The sequence below is a fragment of the Salvia splendens genome, chromosome 5 (assembly GCF_004379255.2).
Source record: "Salvia splendens isolate huo1 chromosome 5, SspV2, whole genome shotgun sequence".
Lineage (NCBI taxonomy): Eukaryota > Viridiplantae > Streptophyta > Magnoliopsida > Lamiales > Lamiaceae > Salvia > Salvia splendens.
This window is the reverse complement of record NC_056036.1, coordinates 14,794,982-14,817,059: the sequence shown is the minus strand read 5'-3', so window position 1 is coordinate 14,817,059 and position 22,078 is coordinate 14,794,982. Positions and strand designations below refer to the sequence as shown.

At 38.7% G+C, this 22,078-nt stretch overlaps 2 protein-coding genes across 2 annotated transcripts; one reads left to right on the top strand and one right to left on the bottom strand.

Moving 5' to 3' along the window:
* Nucleotides 1-13,175: 13,175 nt before the first annotated feature.
* Nucleotides 13,176-13,961, top strand: LOC121803872. The gene is made up of 2 exons (XM_042203454.1): nt 13,176-13,492; nt 13,583-13,961. Exons 1-2 carry the CDS (start codon nt 13,176-13,178, stop codon nt 13,959-13,961), a joined length of 696 nt encoding a protein of 231 aa, XP_042059388.1.
* A 1,449-nt stretch (nt 13,962-15,410) lies between these two features.
* Nucleotides 15,411-16,888, bottom strand: LOC121803871. The gene is made up of 3 exons (XM_042203452.1): nt 16,312-16,888; nt 16,085-16,266; nt 15,411-15,938 (listed from the first exon to the last, which is right to left on the bottom strand). Exons 1-3 carry the CDS (start codon nt 16,886-16,888, stop codon nt 15,411-15,413), a joined length of 1,287 nt encoding a protein of 428 aa, XP_042059386.1.
* Between the last annotated feature and the right edge of the window lie 5,190 nt (nt 16,889-22,078).

Below are 22,078 nucleotides of genomic sequence, written 5' to 3'. Positions count from 1 at the left end.
CCAACGGAGACCATGCAAAGACGTCTTTGTACTCCTTGAGGAGCTGGATGGTTTTTTCCCGAAGTAGAGGCGTTCCCGCGAAGCCGATCTTAACCGTTCTGGATGGATCGTCTTCGTACAGCTGAACTGTCATCGAATTCGGCTCCGGTATGACTTCGGTCATTGCCTCTGACTCCGGCTGCTGTGATTGCTATGCTTGGTGGTGCCGATCTGACTGCTCGGCACTTCTAAGCGCAATTTGCAGACATTCCTTTGCTCTCTTTTGGTCACCTCGGATGACCGCTATCCCTCCTTTAGTAGGGATCTTGATGGTGAGGTGATAAGTGGAGCAAATGGCCCGAACTGTGTTGAGCCAGTCTCTTCCCAGGATGACGTTGTACGGGGACCGAGCTTTCACCACGAAAAACTCAATCATCGTACTGGAGCTAGTAGGCGCTTTCCCCACCGTGATCGGAAGGCTGATAATACCTTCAGGGCGGGTGTCCTCCTGGGCGAAGCTCTTCAGGGGAAGCGGAGCCGGGCTGAGCCGAGCTGGGTCCACTTCTAGTTTGTCGAAGCACTCTTTAAAAAGAATGCTGACTGACGCTCCTGTATCCACAAACACCCTGTGGATCAGTTTGTTTGCCACTCCGGCTTGGATGACAATGGCGTCTTGGTGAGGAGAGATGGCCGGGACGGGATCAGCATCCGAGAACGTAATCACTTCGTCCTGCTTCAGCCTTTTATGCGTTGGCTCTTCTCGATTGGAGCCTCTGCGCTCTGACTTCAGGGACGACTTGGTCTTCCCGGCAGGGAGAGCGTCAATAGTCAGGATTACTCCATCATATTGCGGCTCGTCATCGTCTTCGGGATCCGGCTGCCTTTTCGGATCTTGAGGAGCGCAGTTCGCACCTCTCTGCTTCTTATTCTTCTTTGACTGCTTGCTTTGGTATTTTTTCAATGTCCCTGCCCTCACAAGAACATCGATACCTGCAGCCAAGTTTCTGCACTCCTCGGTATCGTGACCGTGGTCTTGATGGTAGGAGCAGTAGTTATCCTGGGGTCGGCGCGCGGCAGATTTCGTCATCCGCTTTGGCTTTTCGAACAGGTCAGAGTGTAGTTCGAAAATTTCCGCTCTCGGCTTGTTCAGCGGTACGAACTGAGCGGGCGGCTTCTCGGGATTGAGACGGGGTCCCAATCTGTCTTGCACCGGAGTCCTTTGAATCCTTTCAAAAGGAGTTCGGCGAGGATGTCCCTGATCGCCAAAAGGAGTTCGGCGAGGATGTCCCTGATCGCTATGATCGGGCTTCCTCCTGTCTCCTCGGGATGAGCTGTCTAAAGACCGTTTGCGACGGTCTGCCTCATCGGCCCGGGAGTACTGGTCCGCAATGTCCCACATTTCCTGAGCTGTCTGCGGACCGCACTCAACGAGCTTCCTGTAGAGAGCTCCGGGCAGGATTCCATTTTGGAATGCCGAGATGACAAGCAGATCGTTGAGATCGTCTACTTGCAGGCATTCCTTGTGGAATCTTGTCATAAAGTCGCTGATTTTTTCGTCGCGACCTTGACGAATGGAAAGCAGCTGAGCCGAAGTGATTCGGGCTTCCGCTTTCTGAAAGAACCTCCTGTGGAAGGCATCCATTAGATCTCGGTAAGATCTGATGCTGCCCTGGGGGAGGCTATCGAACCACCTTCTCGCGTTCCCGATGAGCAGCTCGGGAAACAGCTTGCACATGTGGACCTCGTTGAGACCCTGGTTCGCCATGTTATACTGATAGCGCCCCAAGAAATCGTGAGGGTCCACGAGCCCGTCGTAAGTCATCGACGGAGTTCGGTAGTTCTGTGGTAGGGGAGTTCGGGTGATGTCGTCCGAGAACGGAGTCTTCAGTGCTCCGTACACGGCGAATCCGATATCTCGTCGGTATGGAGGAGATTGAGTTCTCCTGTGATTCCGGTACCGAGGAAGAGCGGGAATATGTCGGGGTTGAGGATTCTTCTTCCTGGAAGACACGGCACTACTGCGGTAGTGACTTTCATGTCTGGATGAGGAAGGAGAATCCTCCGCTTTCGTCTTCGGCTCTTGGCTCTTTTGCAGGAAGGCTAAGAACTCATCCTGCTTCTCAGCCAAGAACAGCTTGACAGCCTCATTCAAATCAGGCTGCTGGGAAGACTCAGTGGGACGATTTTTGGAGCGGCCTGTTCCTTCGCCATGAGAACTGGTGGTGGATTTATCCCTAGGCTGTTTTCCAGACCTATGGGATGGATTGGCTTCCTCCTGGTTCTCACGGGCAGGAATACGGGTGCTCTGCGATCTGGTATGCATTTTTTGGGTGGAAAAAAATGGATCAAAAATTCGCTTTATCACAAATTTTGTTCTCTGTTTCCCACAGACGGCGCCAGTGATGGATCCGCGAATTTCTGATGTTAGTAATTGCTGGTAGAGAATGAAAACTACGACACAAAGAATTTACGTGGTTCGATTTACTGAAGTAAATCTACGTCCACGGGAAGAAGGGAGGGCAAGATTGTATTGCTTGATCCGTTTTCTACAGCTTACAAATACAAACTTGCTATTTGCTATTTTATCTCTAGAGAGCTTAACCCTTTTCTATCTGATCTAAGTTCTATTTATACCATGAACTAAGATCGTGGCTTGCATCACCACTAAGTCGTGGATGTCGTGTAGGTCATGGCCTACGATCGTGGCCTGAGTTGACACCACGTGGTAGTGGGTACGTTGGAAGTCGTGGAAATCCTGTATGGGTCCACTAACTCCTTGTTCGGTCGAAAACTGAGACCGAACTGCTTTGGTTGCCGATCTGAGAGTAGAGCTTGATGCCGACCTAAGAGCAGAGCTTGATTGGTTGGCTTTTGCCGAGCTGTAGGCTGAGGCCGAACTCTTACTGAGACCGAACTGCTTTGGTTGCCGATCTGAGAGCTTGGTGCCGACTTGAGAGCAGAGCTTGATTGGTTGGCTTTTACCGAGCTGTAGGCTGAGGCCGAACTCTTTGGTAATGCCGAACTCATACTCTTCCTTGGGCTTTGGGCTGATGGGCCGTCACTGCTGTTGGGCTTGTTTAGTCCGTACCCCATCACAGACCATTCCTACCTCGCTAACCAAATCGGCGTAATTCTCATCAACTTTGCTTATCTTTTAATTTACTGTATTAATTTAGCTAATCATGTTTTCTCTATGTAACTTTTGTTTTGATTCTGAACTGTTGTGGACTAATAAATTGGGAGTATTTGTTTTGTGTTTTCAGTGCAAGTTATGTTTTGATGTGTATTTGAATTTGGAGCTTGTGTCTCCTCATTCGAGATTGATATTTAATGTAGTACTATCAGATTTTATTTATTCATGTCTATGTATATGGATAGTCAAACTTAGCAATCAATTTAATGTCCATTAAACTCGTTTGAATTGAGAGTAACTACTCTTTAACACATAAAGCTAGGTCTAATTGACAGTTTTAATTACAAATGCAAGAATGTAAAAACAAGCTGGGCCTAATTGATACTCCATCCGTCCCATGTTACTTGAGGCGTTTCTTTTTTGCACGAGATTTAAGAAAGTTGTGTTTAGTGAGTTAAATAATGTAGAGCAGTGAATAAAGTAAGAGAGATGAGAGAATAAAGTAAAAGAAAGAATAAAGTAGATGTGATTAGATGTTTTGTTTTTAGTTAAAAAGATAAACGACTCAAGTAACTTGGGACAACTCAAAATGGAATACGACTCAAGTAACGTGGGACGAAGGGAGTAGTGCTTAAATTGAAACTCGTATTGTGCACTGTTTTTAGCTGATTTATCAGACCACCTAAGTTTTCACAAGGCTTAAAGATATTGTGGGGGCATTTAGTCGAGCTTATAAGTTCTAATTAGGAATGTTAATGCAATCCTAAATACACGAGCTTATATGAATAATCTGCTAAATTTATAAGGCTAGACTTATAAATTATCATAAAATTCTAACCCAATTAATCTATACACCTAACTAACTCGCACAAAATCACGACTTACTTGAAATCCAATGGGTTGTCCAACTAGACCTAGCCCGTAGGGGCACCTATTATCCATTTTCCAAGGGGTAAATGTGTAAATTAAAAAAGTACATTTCTCGTACCTTTTCAAAAAGATAATTATAAATTCTAAAAATAGTACCAATTGACTCCAAGAAAATAAAATAAATTAAAAATACAAGTAAAAATAAGTAACTTCTTACCTTTTTATTTCAAGAAAGATAAAAATATCTTCTCAAATTTTGATAAGGTATAATACATTCTCAAATTCCTTTTTATATTGGAATATGAAATTTTATGTAGAACAGGTAAATATGGTAGCTATTTCTTTTTACCTTTTCATTTACACTTTTCTTTAGGGATGCTCTTACTAACTGATACAACATTTCAATAATAATTTTGATAAAATAAATTACTACACAAAAATAAAATAAAATTAACTTTTTAATTTATATTTCATATGTATACTCTTTAAATTTATTTATATATAATATAATGATAGATAAATTAATTTAAAATTTCAAGTTCACTATAAAAATATTTTAAATTCTAAAACATGATTTACAATATACTATTAAAATATGTTATTAATTATTCATTTGAATTTTACAAATGTAAGATTTAGTTTATTTTATACACATAAGATCCATCTCACCTATATATGTGAAATCATTCAACATCTCAATATTTATCAATTAAATGTGATTCTTATCCAATACTTTAATTTTAAATTTTATTTACACTACTAGTAATTAATTGCGTTTGAATTTAAGTATAAATATCTCTATGAACTTTTTCTGGAATGTATTTTTTTATCTTGAATTTTATTATACTAGTATGATTTAATTTTACTATTTACAAATATAGAATTATAAATAATAAATACAAAGATTAATTTTTCATCATTAGCTTTTAGCTCGATAAATCCAATGAATTAGCTAAAAGTCCCGACCTCTAGAGTTAGAATTGAAAATTTTTAACCTCAGAAAATTCTAATTCTACTTATGTGTACACCTGAATATATTGTATAAAGTTGACTCAATTGAACTTGATGGTGGATTGACATCCTTGGTTCCAGCAACTTGAAAGATGTTAGTTGTAAGGTTTCAAGTACTCATAACTTGTAAATGTTATTCGTTATTTATAAGGATTCAAGTACATGATAAATTGTCAACATGTATATTTGAAAATCTATGCTAGAAAATCTTATTAAGAGAGAGATAATATTGAAGTATGAAGATATATGAAAGACTAAAGTCTCAAAATGGTCCTTAACATATTGCGTTTTTTTATTTTGGTCCAAAACATTATCTTTTGAATTATTCGGTCCTTCACATTTGAAATCGGATCACATTTGGTCCATCTTGGACGGTTCTGTCAAATTTTTTACGGTTTTAATTATCGGGTCACAAATCCGTCACTAATTGGGCTAAACTGATCCGTCACAAAATCCGTCACTAATTATATTGTTCTCTCATTTCTCTTACCCACTGCACAAATCCATTTTCACACGACGAAAAATTTTAAAATTTTCAGTAAATCTACACACAATAGGAAAAAAATCATCAAAATGTCTAAGCCATTAACCAAGCCCCCTACATTCGTGACCGCCCCCGTGAAGCCACAAGACTACGCCAACAGCCTGGCCCACTACGCCGTGGCCACCCGAGACCACGCCGCCCTCACCAAAATCGTCTCTACCCTCCCAAGCTCTCCGACGCCAACACCATCAACACCGAGGCCGAATCCATAGCCGAGGAGCACATCGTGGAGAAAATCTCGGTCGTCCTCGATCGCCGCGACAACCCCCTCAAAGAGTCGCCCCTCCACATCGCCGTCCACCTCAACGAGCTCGAATCCGCCCGCATCATGGCTGCCGCGGGGGCCAACATCTACCTCCAAAACTCCGTCGGGTGGCATGCCCTCCAGGAGGCCCTCCTCCGCCGCTGCAAGGAGATCGTGCCCATCCTCGTCTACCACGGCCACCTTAACAACTGGTCCAAGTGGCGCCGCCGCCTGCCGCACCTTGTCGCCGCCCTACGCCTCATGCGGGACTTCTACATGGAGATATCCTTTCACTTCGAGAGCTCCATCATACCCTTCATCGACAGGTAGAGTTACCTCTGTCCCTTAAAAATACTAATTAAGGATTTGTGCAGTGGGTAAGAGAAATGAGAGAACAATATAATTAGTGACGGATATGTGACAGATCAGTTTCTCCTAGTTAGTGACGAATTAGTGACGGATTTGTGATCCGGTAATTAAAATCGTCAAAAATTTGACGGAACCGTCCAAAATGGACCAAATGTGATCCGATTTCAAATGTGAGGGACCGAATAATTCAAAAGATAATGTTTTGAACCAAAATAAAAAAAAAACGCAATATGTTAAGGACCATTTTGGGACTTTAGTCTATATGAAATTGGAAAGATATATATAGTTTGGTAATAAAACTTACAATAGCATTGCTTTTAACGGAATGTTACTTCAAATTGTGGAAAAAAGTTACAGCCGAAGAACTTAGTTTATTTTTTTATATTATAAACGTACGTGTAGGAATTTATTTTGTCAAATACTAATAAACTCTTAAACAATTTATAAGATGTTTAAGAAATTTATAAACTTATACCATCAATCAAACCTCCATGAAAATTCTTTATCTTTTCAATCTTATATTTAGCATTTCATCTCAAACATTCACACTTTAGCACTTTTATCATCGAAATTTTTAAATTTAAGTATTTCTAATTGTTTCTTTTTATTCGCCTTAGCTCTTTCCAGTAATTTATTTTTATTTGTCCAAAGAAAATACTTTCCATCCATATAACACGTGTCACATTATGGACGATATAAATTTTTAAAAAATGATTAAAATTGTGTAAATATAATTAGAGTCTCATTTTAACCGTGGGATATATGTATTATTAAGAATCGCATGAACCCTACTGTTATAAACCAACCTCTAATTGATATAGTACATTGATTTGCATTCACGTCACTCAGAAATAGCGACTAAATGACTGGTGTGAACCATTGTGAGTCATGTGTAATAAGAGTGTGCAATTAAATATTAATTTTACCATTCCATTATCTGTGTAACTAGATTGTGCAATTAAATATTAATTTTTACCATTCCATGATATATTTGAAAAAGACGCAAATAATTGAGCTTCACCTAATCATTTGTTTATGCATTCCTTGAATGATGCAAAAGTGAGCTATCTTGGAATCCTTTGTGTTGTTGCATGTGGACATAGACAGACTACTTTGATCGGATCTTAGCTTTAACTTTATTAAGGTTGGTTCTAACTTTATTAAAATGAAATCACAACGCCACCACAAATCATCCTAATCCCTAATTGATGACCCTTCCTCAACTTAAAGCAAAACAAAATAAAAATGAGAGGGATCGAATACAAAGGAGAAACAAGTTTTTTTTTACATAAATTTTCATGATAAGGAAAATTTGCAAACGACATTCAAGCTAGTCGCGTATTGAATAAATTTTGCCCATGTACAATAAATCTACACACTATACAAATTTTATACTTCCAAATTAAATATGATAAACTCAATTTAAAAGAAATTAATGGGATTTAGATTGCAAACTTTTGATTTAAATCGCGGAGAAAGAAAGATTTTTGTTAATGCCGACAAATATGTCAGGAGTATTTATACAAACTGGGTCAGATTTCCACGTTTTACTTTTGAAATAAAATGTAGGCATGTAGTCCTTTTATTGAATTTGGCCATAGTTTTGTCCCCTAATTAACTAACCCCGATTTTTATATTAGACCAATTAAAGTTTTATACCTGCTTATCAAAGTTAGTAGTACAAAATAAACTCTCCAAATATAAGAAATTAGTTTTTTTCACCGGCAATGCCCGCTTTTTCTACCAAAAAAAGACTGCATTGGGAAGATATAAGAAAAGGAGTATTTGGAATTATAAGAAGAAAAAAAAAGAGAGAGAAGAATATCAAAATCACTTTGAAGTATAGGGTTACAGAGAGGGCCTTGTTTAAAGTAGCTTTAATAATTTTTAACCATAGAATTATCAAATAATTAAATTGGGGAAATATCATACTCCTCATCTACAAGTTTTAATTGGTTACTTACTTGATTGTGTTTAAATTTTGATCTTGACATGTTAGAGCATCCCCAATTGTTAAGAGTCCAGCCCATTTCAGAGAAACAGTCCTTTTTTTCTTGTTTTTTTTTCTGGATTTCCTGACGGGCTGACCCAACTCTTTTGTAAAGACTTAACAAAAAAAATTTTAGTTAATCAGCTCTATACTATATTTGTAGAACAAATTAGATTTACATAGAGATAACTGCCTTAAAAGTCACCAACTTTCACCAAATTCCGATTTTTCCCACAACCTATAATATTGGTGTGTAAAGTCACATACTTTGCCTTTTGTCGCCGATTTCCCACGATGGTTTTTCCGGTCAATGAGTAAGCTGATGTGTCGCTTTTAATTGACGCGGGTGATTTGGCCAAAAATAGCTGACGGGGCAATGACACTCAATTACACTTAAAAAAATACACCCCCAAATTACATGTCCTAATTTCACCCCAAACACCTTCACTCCCAAAAGCTTTCACCCCCAAATTCACTCTCCAGTTTGGTCTCCGCCGCCGACGCCGACGCCGACGCCGACGCCGACGCCGCCGACGAGCAACAACCAGAGTACGACGGCGGCAGAGAGAAAGGTTTCTTCGACATGGAGATGTGGTCGGGTTTCTTCCCAGACAAGCCGAATCTGAACCCGTAAGTGTATCTTTGCCCTTTTTTACTGCAAAAGCATTGGTTTAGAGTTGCAGGTGTTTAGAGTTGGTCCCCAATTTGCATCAATTTTGTTTAAAATTCTTGGTCCCCACTTTGCATTGTTTAAATTCGTTGGTCCCCATTTGGTTGTGTTTTTTGAATATTTTTTTCCATTCATTTTTCAGTAAGCCTTTTGTGCTTTGGATTTTCCATGGGGGGCATTTCATTCCAAATGGGAAGATTTGTGAGAAATACATAGGTGGGGAAATGTGGGAAGGCAGTGGGTTTGATCCAGATAGATTTGGTTACTTCGACCTAGTTGAGGAACTAAACAAACTATGTTTATATAGCTGGGATATACTTAGCTTTAAGAGAAAATGAGGAGTGCAGCAAATTGATATAAGAGGTGATGCAGAGGTGATGTTAATGCTGAAGTTTCTAACCACAGTTAAAGATCAAGTATGTGATGTGTATGTTCTTGGTGGGTAGAAGGGTGGGGGAGACACTATGGGTGATGAAGCTGTCAAGCATCGAGTGGTTGAGTTTGAGTCAGTGACAAAGGCTAATGTTGAGTCTGTGAATAAGAGTAAGTGTATCACAAAGAGTAGAAAGGAAACAACTATAAAGGCTGACAAGTTAAAATCAGTTTTTACCCAAAATACTGTGGAAAAGAGTGTTGAAAGCAGTGTGAAGAAGAGTTTGTTCCAGTCTTCCCATAAGTCAGTGGTTGAAAGTGTGGGTAAGAGGGTGGGAGGTAGGAATTCTGCATCTAAGGATGTGGGTAAGAGGGTGGGAGGTAGGAATTCTGCAGCTAAGGATATGGGTAAGAGTGTGGGATGTAGGAATTATGATGCTGAGGATTTGGGTGAGGATGTGGGATGTAGGAATTCTGATGCTGAGGATTTGGGTGAGGATGTGGGAGGTAGGAAACCTGATGGAGCTCCAAGTGTATCTGTGAGAATGAGAGCTAGACCTGATGGGAGTGTGGGAGACAAGCCTGATCAAAGTATGTGAGTGGGTATGAGATATGATAGTGAGGATGATAAGAGTTATATACCATCTTTTGAAAATGAGGAAACTGATGATGACATGGAGGCTGAGGAGTTAGTGTCTGAGGCTGAGGAATACACACAGGGAAGGAATAAAGCAAAAGAAAATAAGGAGAAAGAGTTTGTTGTTACTGATGACATGTTCTGTGGCCTAGTCAGCGGAGGGCAGAAAAGTGATTATGTGTCTGAGTATGAGAATTCAGAAGAAGGTGATACCTACTCTAGCTCAACTGATTCTCAGGATGAAGGGAGAAGAAAGCTGGAAAGGCATGCTAAAGTGATGTATGATCCAAGGTGTGATCATAAGCATTTAAAATTATGTATTGGAATGGGATTTATTGATGGTTTTCAAGCCAGAGATGCCCTGACATACAATGCAGTTGAGAATGGTTGGGAGATTCACTTCAAAAGAGCAAGTAGGAAGGCATTTGAGGCAGGTTGAAAAAGTCCTTGCAAATGGTTATGTTCTGGGAGTCTTGTGAAGATAAATGGTTCTGTAGTAATAAAGAAACTTGAATTGGAGCACACATGTCCTAGGGCTAGACATCACCAAACCGAACCGGCCCGGCTGAACCGGCCCAGAACCGTCACCGGCGGTTCCGAACCGGAACCGGAACCGTCGGCGGCGGTTCGAACTGTGACCGGAACCGGCGATTCCGAAGGGCCGGTTCAGGTTCAAGAAATTTGCGAATCGTAACCGGCGGTTCCGAACCGCCGGTTCACCGGTTCCGACACCTTTTCAGGCTACCACCGGCCTATACGTAGCCTTTTCAGAAACCGGGTCAGAAACAGCCGGTTTTCGTCAGAAAACCGTTGACGAAACCGGTGGTTTCTGACCAAAAACCGGCGGTTCAAGGAGTAAACCGGCGGTTCCGCCGGATTTCAAAATTTTGAAATTTGAATTTTGAATTTTTTTCTTTTTTTAATCACATTTTTCCCCTATAAATACCCCCTCCTCTTCATTTTCTATTTATCCCATTCTTGTGTTGATAAGAATTTCTCTCTCAATCTTAATTTCTCTATTCTCCATCCTCATTCTCTCAAGTTGTTTACGTTATTTGCGCTCATAATTTACTCACGTTGTTCTTGTTCACGTTATCATATTCTCATAAACACTACTCTCTATTCTCTACTTCCAATTTCCATAATATCATGTCTTCATCTCGTCGTGGTGGTGATCGGGGCAACGGTAAAATTGCAAATTACAACTTTAAAAATTACAAATTACAACTTAAAATTTACAAATTACAACTTAAAATTACAAATTACAACTTCAAAATTGCAAATTACAACTTATTACTTAACATTACAAATTACAACTTTAAAATTACAAATTACAACAATTACAAATCGAAAAATTTAAATACAAGTTACTTACAACAATTACAAGTTACAACAATTATAAATCGAAAATTTTTAATATAAGTTACAACAATTACAAATTTACAACTTACAAGTGTTGACAAAAAAGACTTATAAGATCATTAAAAGATATTCCTCATTTGATAAGTATCTTATTTGTGAAAAAGTGGGTAATGGGTATCTTTGGGGCAGATGGTACTGAAACACAAATTTATATATGGAATCTGGATGAATGGGGATCAGATTATAGTTTAAAATGGGAAGTTGGGTTCACTGGCGGGAGTTCGTTTCATCAGGCCATCAGGGTGGTATATTCATCCGAGTCTGACGATGAAACGAACTCCCGCCAATGAACCCAGCTTCCCATTTTTAAACTATAATCTGATCCTCATTCATCCAGATTCCATATATAAATTTGTGTTCCAGTACCATCTGCCCCAAAGATACCCATTACCCACTTTTTCACCAATAAGATACTTATCAAATGAGGAATATCTTTTAATGATCTTCTAAGTCTTTTTTGTCAACACTTGTAAGTTGTAAATTTGTAATTGTTGTAACTTGTAAATGTTGTAACTTATATTTAAATTTTTCGATTTGTAATTGTTGTAACTTGTAATTTTTGTAAGTAACTTGTAATTGTTGTAAGTAACTTGTATTTAAATTTTTCGATATGTAATTGTTGTAATTTGTTATTTTAAAGTTGTAATTTGTAATGTTAAGTAATAAGTTGTAATTTCCAATTTTGAAGTTGTAATTTGTAATGTTAAGTAATAAGTTATAATTTGCAATTTTGAAGTTGTAATTTGTAATTTTAAGTTGTAATTTGTAAATTTTAAGTTGTAATTTGTAATTTTAAAGTTGTAATTTGTAATTTTACCGTTGTAATTTGTAATTTTGAAGTTGTAATTTGTATCAATAAAATTGTATTTGTAATTTGTATCTCTAAAATTGCTTTATTCTAATTTTATTTATGCAAATATATTTACATTTTTTACTTGAATTACATATTTATAATGAAAAAAAAATCAAAACGAACCGCCGAACCGGCCCGGAACCGGCCAATCACAGGCGGTTCCACGGTTCACGAACCGGAACCGCCGCACCTTGGCCGGGCCGGTTCAGGTTCATCAATTTATTGAACCGGAACAGGCGGTTCCGAACCGTGAACCGCCGGTTCCGGAACCGTGGTGACGTCTACCTAGGGCTATGAGAAACAAGATTGTGACATCTAATTGGATTGCAAGAAAATACTTGCATGTGTTTAGACTTAGACCAGAGTTCAGTTGTAAGGAATTGGGTAAGGACTTGATGCAACGGTTTGCCTTTGATGCAACCAAGTGGAGGTTATACCTTTCCAAGAGAAAGACAATTGATATGCTGAGGGGAACAGTGAAAGCTCATTATGCAAAGCTGAGGAGTTATATGCTGGAGTTGGGTAGGTCTGACAGAGAAGGGCGGTTTGAACTACATGTAGATATAGGTGTTGTAATTAAGGCTATGTACATTGGTTTCAGTGGTCTAAGAAAGGGTTTCAAGGAGGGATGTAGACATGTAATTGGTCTGGATGGTGCTTCCCTTAAGACATATCTTGGTGGGATATTGTTAACTGCTGTAGGAACTGGTGGAAACAATCAAATGTATCCCATTGCTTGGGCAGTGGTTGAAGATGAGAATGACGTTTGCTGGACTTGGTTCATTAAAATTCTTGTTGAAGAGTTGACCTTGGGTAAAGGAGTAGGAATTACCATTATAGTGATCAGCAAAAGGTATATACTATGCTAACTTATTATTTTTGTCAGTTATATGTATGTATTATTTGTAATTGTTGTCACTTACAATGTTGCTTGATAGGGACTTGAAAATGCAGTACAGACTTTACTTTCATTGGCTGAGCATAGAAACTGTGCAAGACATATATCTATGCAAACTGGAAAAAAACTCACAAAGGTCCACTTTTGAAGCAGCTTTTATGGAAGCTGGTTAGAAGTACTTATATGGAAGAATATGAGATTGTATGCAGAGAGCTAGAGAAGGAAAATGGACAGGCATATGCAGATTTAATGGACAAGAACCCAAGCAGATTCTGTAAGGCTTTTCTAACACCTGTACAATGCTCTGATGCCATTCTTAACAATGTTTGTGAATGTTTCAATGCCTATATTCTGGAGGCAAAGAGTAAACATGTGATAGACATGCTAGATGAAATGAGAACCACACTCATGGAGAGACTTTATAGAAAGAGTGTAGACATGAAGAGTGCTGGGATCAATTCAACTGTGTGTCCAAAAGTGAGGAAAAAATTGAAGCTATGGTATATGAGAGTAGAAATTGTACCACCATTCCTGTAGTAGGGGGAGAATTTGAAGTTAGTGACTCCTTCCTTAAGGCAATGTGGGTGTAGGAAATGGGATTTGACTGGCATCCCTTGTCTTCATGCATGCGCAGTTATTCACTTCCTCAAGCATAATGTTGATGATTATGTCCATGAATACTTCTCATTGAGCAAGAACAAGTTGGCCTATGGATATGGGTTACCAGCATTAAATGGGGAGAAGCGTTGGCCTCCTGCTGAAGGGTACCCGGTTGTACCTCCACCTGATAAGAAGATGCCCGGTAGGCCCAAGAAGGTGAGAATGAGGGATCCATTCGAGAAGGATCCAACCAGACCCAATAGAATGAGGAAGATATGTGTGCTGACATGCCAGAAGTGTTTCCAAGAATGCCACAACTCCAGAACTTGCAAAATGATCCAGTTGAAGTGCAACCTAAGCCAAAGATAATAAACTCTAGTTTCAATCAACTTACGCTCTATTTTATTACTCTCTCCGTTCCTCTATAGTTGAGTCGTTTTTTCATTTCGAGAAGTTCCTCCATAGTTGAGTCGTTTCTAAAAATGAAAAAAATCAGCATATTTAATGGTGATTTAACTAGTTTAATTAACACCCCTTATCACAATTAATTAAGTTAATTACACACTTAAAAAAACTATCCCCAACCCTAATTCTCCCTATCACACGCCGCATTCCCTATCTCTCTCTAAAACAAAAAACGCTTCCCCTTCTCTCTTCTTCATCTATTTCATCCTTAAAACCCTAGATCTAAAATCCGTCGCTGCCTCTGAAATTCGAACACCAAATCAAGGTTCCGCCCTCCTATTCTCACTCACAACGTCGATTGTACTCTTCTCTCTCAACTCACGCGTCGTCTATTCTCTCATTTCGTCGACCCCAAACAATGCACCGGTCGCACATCGACAACGCAGACGATCGGAGACAGCCACGCAGCCCCCTCGCCGATGGAGACGGCTGGATTAACCCTCGCATCATTCGTATTCCAGCAGCGTCGCGTGGTAGAGGGCGTATTTCGGCCGCTTCTCGGGGAAGAGGTCATATTTCGGCCAGTTCCCGCCGTAGATCTCGAGAATCAGCGCGAGATGATGAAGGGTTAATTCACCATCTATGGTCAAACATCTGCCGTTCCTCCATAGGCAAGCCCGCCGTCAGCGTTGGCGACTCTCCCCCGACTAGAGGCGTAATTGGCGGTGAAGGGTGGCCCTACCCGACTGGAGGCCTAGCTGGTGGTGAAGGTGATGCCACCTTAATGTCGGATGAAGAATTTAAACGGAGATGTGTCGTCACCGAGGCTGGCAAGGCGTTGTGGGAGAAATGCAAGGCTGGCGATGAAGGCGATGCAACCTTAATGTCGGATGAAGAGTTTGTAAGGAGATATGTCGTCACCGAGGCTGGAAAGGCGTTGTGGGAGAAATGCATAAATCCGTGATATGGGTGAGATCTTTCTATATGCTTCATTTAACAGAATTGACTTCCAATTGTGATCTGTGATCTGTGATTACTATAGTATGGGCTGTTAGTGTGTGCCATTGTTGATGGTGGATGTTTTGAATTTGGTTGGTGATGTTGTGACTTTGGTTGGTGATGTTGTGAATTTGGTTGGTGATGTTGTGAATTTCTATTTGTCAACTGTTATTGTTGCATCATTCACAACCTTAACACAAAATGCATCATTGTTGCACATTTACATCCTTTTACAAAACACAAATTGCATCATAGTTGCACATTTACATCCTTTTAAAAACACAAAATGCATCATTGTTGCATAGTGACAGTCAATTCAAAACACAAAAATGTGCATTCATGTTCCTTCAATAAATGCATCATTCATGCACATTGACAGTCTATCCAAAAAACACAAAAGCTTCTTCTATACCTTCATAATCCTAAGGCTTGGGAAATTGTCTCCAATCCTTGGTTGCTCCCCTGGTCTCGCAGATAAGCAATTGCTTGCATAGCCAGCTCCACTAGAACTTCTAGATTAAGTGGAAGTTGATTTGTCCTCCTTAAATGTGCTTTCCCCATGTGGGGCAGCTTGTATCTGTTCTGACCCTGGACTTTCATAATTTCCATGTAACAGCCTTGAAGACTTAGGAAAATATTATCCAAAGTCTCTGGTTGTAATTCATGGAATGATTTCTCAACTGCATTGACTAAATCATCCACATTATTGCATGCAGTCTGAGTTTGTAGTGACTGTATTGCTCTGAACCAACCCAAATCATTCACATTGGTGTCAGGTGAGTTAGGTGGTTGTTGCACAATTGATATTGAGAAACCACTTTGTTGTGCAGCTTCTCTGAAAACTGGGTCATTGTCATTGATGTGTGGTCTCGCGTTATCTTGTTGTATCTTGAGAACTTTAGCTGCCCCATCTGGCCACTTGGCTATGATGGCAGGCAATATCTGTTCTCAATAATGTGGCATGCATAAAATCATCATTTGCACAACATTACACCATTTATTAACAGTGTGTCATGAGAATGTAGGCTCACTGGTATGTAATGGCTGATGTGCATAAATTAAATGCATTAAAGAGATGCAAACATTACCTTATTGATCAAGCAATCCCTCACCACAACTGTTGTGATACTCTCTATGGGTTTTGTCTCCATAGTGCCTGTCTGTCTGTTTTTACTTGACCTCTTGGCTGCAACTTGTTTGGTAAAAGGAAAAATTTCTATTTTTCCATCAAACAACACTTCACCATGAACACCAAACAATGGCCTACAAACTGCACACATGAACATTATTTTTTATATGAACTTCTTATTTTTACATGTTCTATGAGGTTCTTGCTCTCCTGGAGCAAGATAGAATCTCTGAGCTCCTTTAGTCATGTAGAACCACTTTTCATCAATATGTATAGTGTTGTGCATATTCCTGAACCTGATTTTGTTCAGGATTCTGTCAAGTTCTAATGATTCAACTGTGAATCTCAGTCGCAACAGCTTGTTTGCAGCTGTTAGATTGGGCTTAATGGCTGATGTGTGTGGTATAATCAGGCCATCCTTAACCCACCTCCATACTGTTGTTTTTGAACAACCTAAACCCACTGTCACACTCAAGAGGTTGCACCTTTTGGAGAAATGCATACTCTTTAATAGATCAACATCCAGATGCAGCCTTTTGGGGTAAGGCCTCACTTTTTTTACACTTACCAATTCAACTGATGTTCCTCGTTGTTGCTGTTTCTTTGCAGCATTCCACCACCTTGTACAGGTTTGCCGGGAGATTGTAAACTTCAGTTGTGCTTCCTTAAGTGTTCCACGAGGAGGTACACCGCCCACACACCTTCCGATGATGAATTGGACCACTTGGTTCCTGAATTCTGAGGAATACTCTTGGTGCCCCATTTATGAGCATTTAAAAGACTTCAACAGCCAAGGAAAGCATTTACTCCATTTGTTGGTTGAGATTTTTAATGTTTGAAGTTGGTGGAGGAGTATTTATAGCAATGACTAGAATATGGCGCCAGATTTCCCCCTATCAATTTTTTTTTTCAATTTCATATACTGTTACAGCTCCTTTAGTGCAATTAATGTGAAGGGGCGCCAGTTTCAATTTAATTCCCCCCTTTGTAAATTTAATGTACTGTTACAACACCAATGGATCAATAAAAAAAGACTTTATTTTCTACTCTACTCTCTAGCATATGTGTACTCTGCTCTCTCTCTCTCTCTTAAATTCAAAATTTAATTTTGAAGTTTTTGTTAATTAACAAAAGAATAAACAATTTATAAAATTGAATTTGTAACACAAATTGTGTTTACTTTAAAAATTTTCAAATAAAAAATGAAATTCAAATTCAAAAAGTCCAACTACTTTTTCTACTTTATTACCTAACTACTTAATCCACTGAACATCATTTTCTTAGACTCCGTGCCCAAAAGTTCCGCCTCAACTATAGAGGAACGGGAGGAGTACTAGTTATTACTAACATTGCAATTACTCAACTTATAGGCCAAGATGGGAAGGCCTCGCAAGACACCATCTAATGCCGAAAGTGGTACCACCGCTATTACGGGGAGAGCTGGGAGAAGGGGAGGCCGTGGAGGAGGCCGTAGTAGAGGCCGTGCTGGAGGATGTTCTGGATGTGGTGATGGCTCAATCCCAACGCAGCAAATCAACAACAATGATTGAAGATATTGAATGTGTATTTGGAAGAAAACAATGTTTTTTTCATGAGCACCAAACTATGTCTTAACAATGTGTTTTGTGAGCACCAAACTATATGTGGTTGGGTACTAAATTATGTGTAAACCATGTGTTTTGTGGTAGCAAACTATTATGAGTAAACAAGGTGTTTTGGGTACTAAACTGAAGTCAATTCCATATTTTTCATCAAAAGCTTTACCATAGCTTCCCCTTGCTATTATTTTTCTTCTTCTTCTTCTTTGTTGGACATGAACTCTTAATGTACCATAGCTTCTTGGTTATATTTGAACTCATAACTCAATGCATTCATAGGGAAAAATAATTACTCAATATTGTAACAAAGGGACAGAGTAACAATAAGTTATATTTGAACTCATAACTCAATGCATTCATAGGGGAAAAATCACTACAATATTCTTGGTTCCGTGGTGTCTTACATTGGAGTTCAACTTGCATAGTCTACTACAATCGTTGGTTCTATTAGACAAGCTACGCCAGTATCCAAATGACGATACATAAAATGCAAATGACAATCTTTAAGTTCCGGTTTTGACGATGCAAATCTGCGACAACACCTTGGAGTGCTTCAACTTCAGCGGTTTTGGAACGGACGCTCTCGTCAAATGCATCCTGCTTAGCAACTCTATCTCTCAATGCTCTTTGCACGTTGTCCCTATCCATCTTCAATTTTTTTTAAAGTACTCTTGATTCGGTGACAACGATGGATCAACCTAACGAAAGAATTTGCAATCGTCCTCCTTCCAGACTTGGCAACGATAGAATCGCCGTCTGGGATTGGCATCCGTATTTGATGTCACCACATCAGCTTCAAGACCGTGATCACAAACCACAGCCTCAAACCTCGGCCAAGTCATTCTGCTCGAAGACATTGAAGACGTGGACATCCTACACCAAAACCACAATCCTGAACTATTAAACCAATTGCACATTCAAAACCACAGTCCTAAACTATTATACCAATTGGCAATTGCACAATTGAAATCGCCCAATCCAACCACAAATCGGAAAACAACTTTATTCAATCCAGAAACAAGTGGTATTCAATCCAGAAACAAGTTTATTCAATCCATTTACAAGTTTATTCCATCCATTTACAAGTTTATTCAATCCAACCACAAATCGGGAAACAAGTTTATTCAATCCAGAAACGAAATTGAACCCTAAATCCAACAGAACCCTAAATCGCATATTCAAAATTCGGGATTTCAAATGTGATGTCTTGAAAATTGGGATTTCAAGCCCTAAACAAGTTTATTAAATCCAGAAACGAAATTGAACCCTAAAACCAATAGAACCCTAAATCGCATATTCAAAATTCGGGATTTCAAATGTTATGTCTCAAAAATCGGAATTTCAAGCCCTAAACAAGTTTATTCAATCCAGAAACGACAAATTGAACCCTAAGACCAACAGAACCCTAAATCGCAAATTCAAATTTCGGGATTTCAAATCGGGATTTCAAGCCCTAAAATTGAAGCCGTGATCTTACCTTGTTAACAAATGGTAACGGATTGAAATTGCCCACGTGATTACGGGTGAATCGTTCGCCACAGAGGGAAGAAAAATCAAGATTGAAGTGGGTGGATGAATCGTTCAATGCCTATGTTTTATTTTGGGAATTTAAACCTAATTGCATACTTAGGGATGAAACGACGTCGTTTTAGGTGTTAAAAACGACGTCGTTTTACGATTTTCCGATGACATCCATGTCAACTTTCAGGCATGCCACATAGGACACTTATTTACCGGAAAACACAGGGTCGGGTCAAAATGAGAGATACCAGCAACCAGACAAAGTTTGTGACTTTACACGCCAATTTTATAGGTTGTGGGAAAAACCGAAATTTGGTGAAAGTTGGTGACTTTTAAGGCAATTATCTTATTTACATATTAGTACATGTTTGGTGAGCTAGAGCCTGAACCGGAGCTGGTACACTTAGGTGTCGTTCGATTATCATGACTAATTATCATATAATAATGCATCTAAGATTAAGTGATCCAATAAAGACAAGACTTTTGAACGCTATAAAGGTCGGGATCAATTATAATAGGCTTAGCTCCATGCTATCTACAAAACCAATAACATCAAGAATCAAACCATATCAAAATCTTGTATGGACAAATATAGAGTAATCAATCTACAATACAATCTTACTCCTATTTTAACAAGTGTGCTCAATAAAGTTTAGATCCATTGGCAGGGTTGATAAAGTATGCAGAATGTATGTTCAACAAAGTAAGATATCAAAACCATTAGCACTAATCAATTGGGATTAGGCAGTGTTTTAAAAACTAGACTGGACCGGCCGATTCGACCGGTCCGACCGTGAAACGGTAAGTAGTCCGGTCCGGTTCACCTCTTTAAACCAGTAGCATGTTTAACCGGCCGATTGAACTGGTCCAACCGTGAACCAGAAACCGGTTTTTACCATGTCAAAATTTTAAAAATTTGTTGCTTAGAGAGTTTGAACTCAAGACCTCCTCTCAAGAAGAGCAACACTTCTACCACTCCACCATATGAATTTTGGTGATATTGTAAACATTATATATTTTTATACATTAAATATGTTTTTTTATCTACACAAATTTATAATTCATGTGTAATTTTATATTTTCTTTTAAGTATACAATAGTAGTATTTAAATATAGACAAATTCTTGATATTAATAAAGTATTTTTTACCAAAACTAACTAATAATTCATGTTTTTAAAACATTGGGATTAGGATGATGAGGAGAGAAGGACATAGAAGAGGGTTGCTAAAGGAAATGAATGGCAACTAACCAACACTAGAACTGAAATAAATAACACCAACAAGAAAACAACTAAGAACTCAATAGATATTTTCAGAATCAATTATACCCAAATAAAGTAGTTCTTTGAACTTGATAAAGAGATCCCTTTATAGATAATAAAAACTAACTCCTTTTTTTTCAATTTTTAAGACCTCAAAGGCTCTGTGCGAAAATTGAACGATGGAACTAAGTTGCAAATGAGGATTCTAAATACCACTTGATAAATGCACGTTATAATTGGACTTAAATCCTTGAATGTCTCTAGCTATGTTTTTGAACAGTTGGATAGTTAATGGATATCTGTAACTGTAACCACACTCCACCACTAACAAGAACCGAATCTATAAAGAGAGATAACTCAACTAAGAAAAGAAAACATTTGTGTGAGAAAGCTCAATAATGTATGATCTCTACGCACACACTCACTGACGGCAATCTGAGCTCGGGTGCAGGATGAGTTTAGAGTAAACGCAATGGGTAATTAATTAATTTGCTGTTCATCAGAACAGAGCAATGGTTGATTAGGTTCTCTTCATTAATTATGAACTTTCTTGTTCCCATTTTTAAACATATATTTTGTCATTTCTGACTCAGAGCAGTGACTTATATTATCATCAAGTTACAGTGACTTATTCAGGTTGAATTGTGCATCAAGATTTCTACTTTTCACTAGGTGGAGTGAAGGCGGATTAACACAAACCACTACTACAACTAACGATAAAAAATATTCCTGTATTAATAAGGCCATGACCATGATAATACAAAGACCCCTAAACCTACTAAAACTGGAAAGAATAAATGAACTAGATGACTACTAGACACATGGCTTGCAAACAAAAGATAAACTAAAGATAAACATTTATCCAAACTTATTGATATGCTGTCATGTAGTTTTGGCCTCATTGGTTGTGGCTTATGAATCTCTAATCACTCCAGAGATTTGCTTGTTGGTAAACGTTTATCTAATAAGGTAATGTGAGGCAAATTCTAGTATAGTATCATAGTATGGAAATTCGTCATCTTGTAGTCATAACCTTAAATTTTTTGGCTTGGTTATTTAATGTGATACTATGTGTGGCAGTGCCTCTGGCCAACAATTTAACTCCTTGCGTTCTTTCTAATTCCAATTCGAATTGGTTTTCCACTTGGCAATCATTTTTTTGTTAATGACATTTTTCACATTCCAGGATAAACTCACATTTTAAATCACCAAAAAGGTTAGTTTCCGCTAATCATAAAAATAATGTTATGGTATCTAATGTACTAACTTATCTTAAGTTGTTTTTGCCAAATAAATGACTAAACTAACGTGGAACAAACCGACACTGAATAAGACTGAACTACCTTCAGACAGGATTAGAAGGTTTGCTCCACATGATATATTTGGGCAAATAGTGAAAAGATATGTCCTCCCTCCAATCCCATAATAGATGACACACTTGGAGAATGACACGGGATTTTAGGAGATGTTTTGTGTATTAAGTGGAGAAAGAAAATAGTATATTTATATTAATATGAGAGGGAGTTTATTCCATAAAAAGAAATGTGACATCTTTTGTGAGACAAATTAAA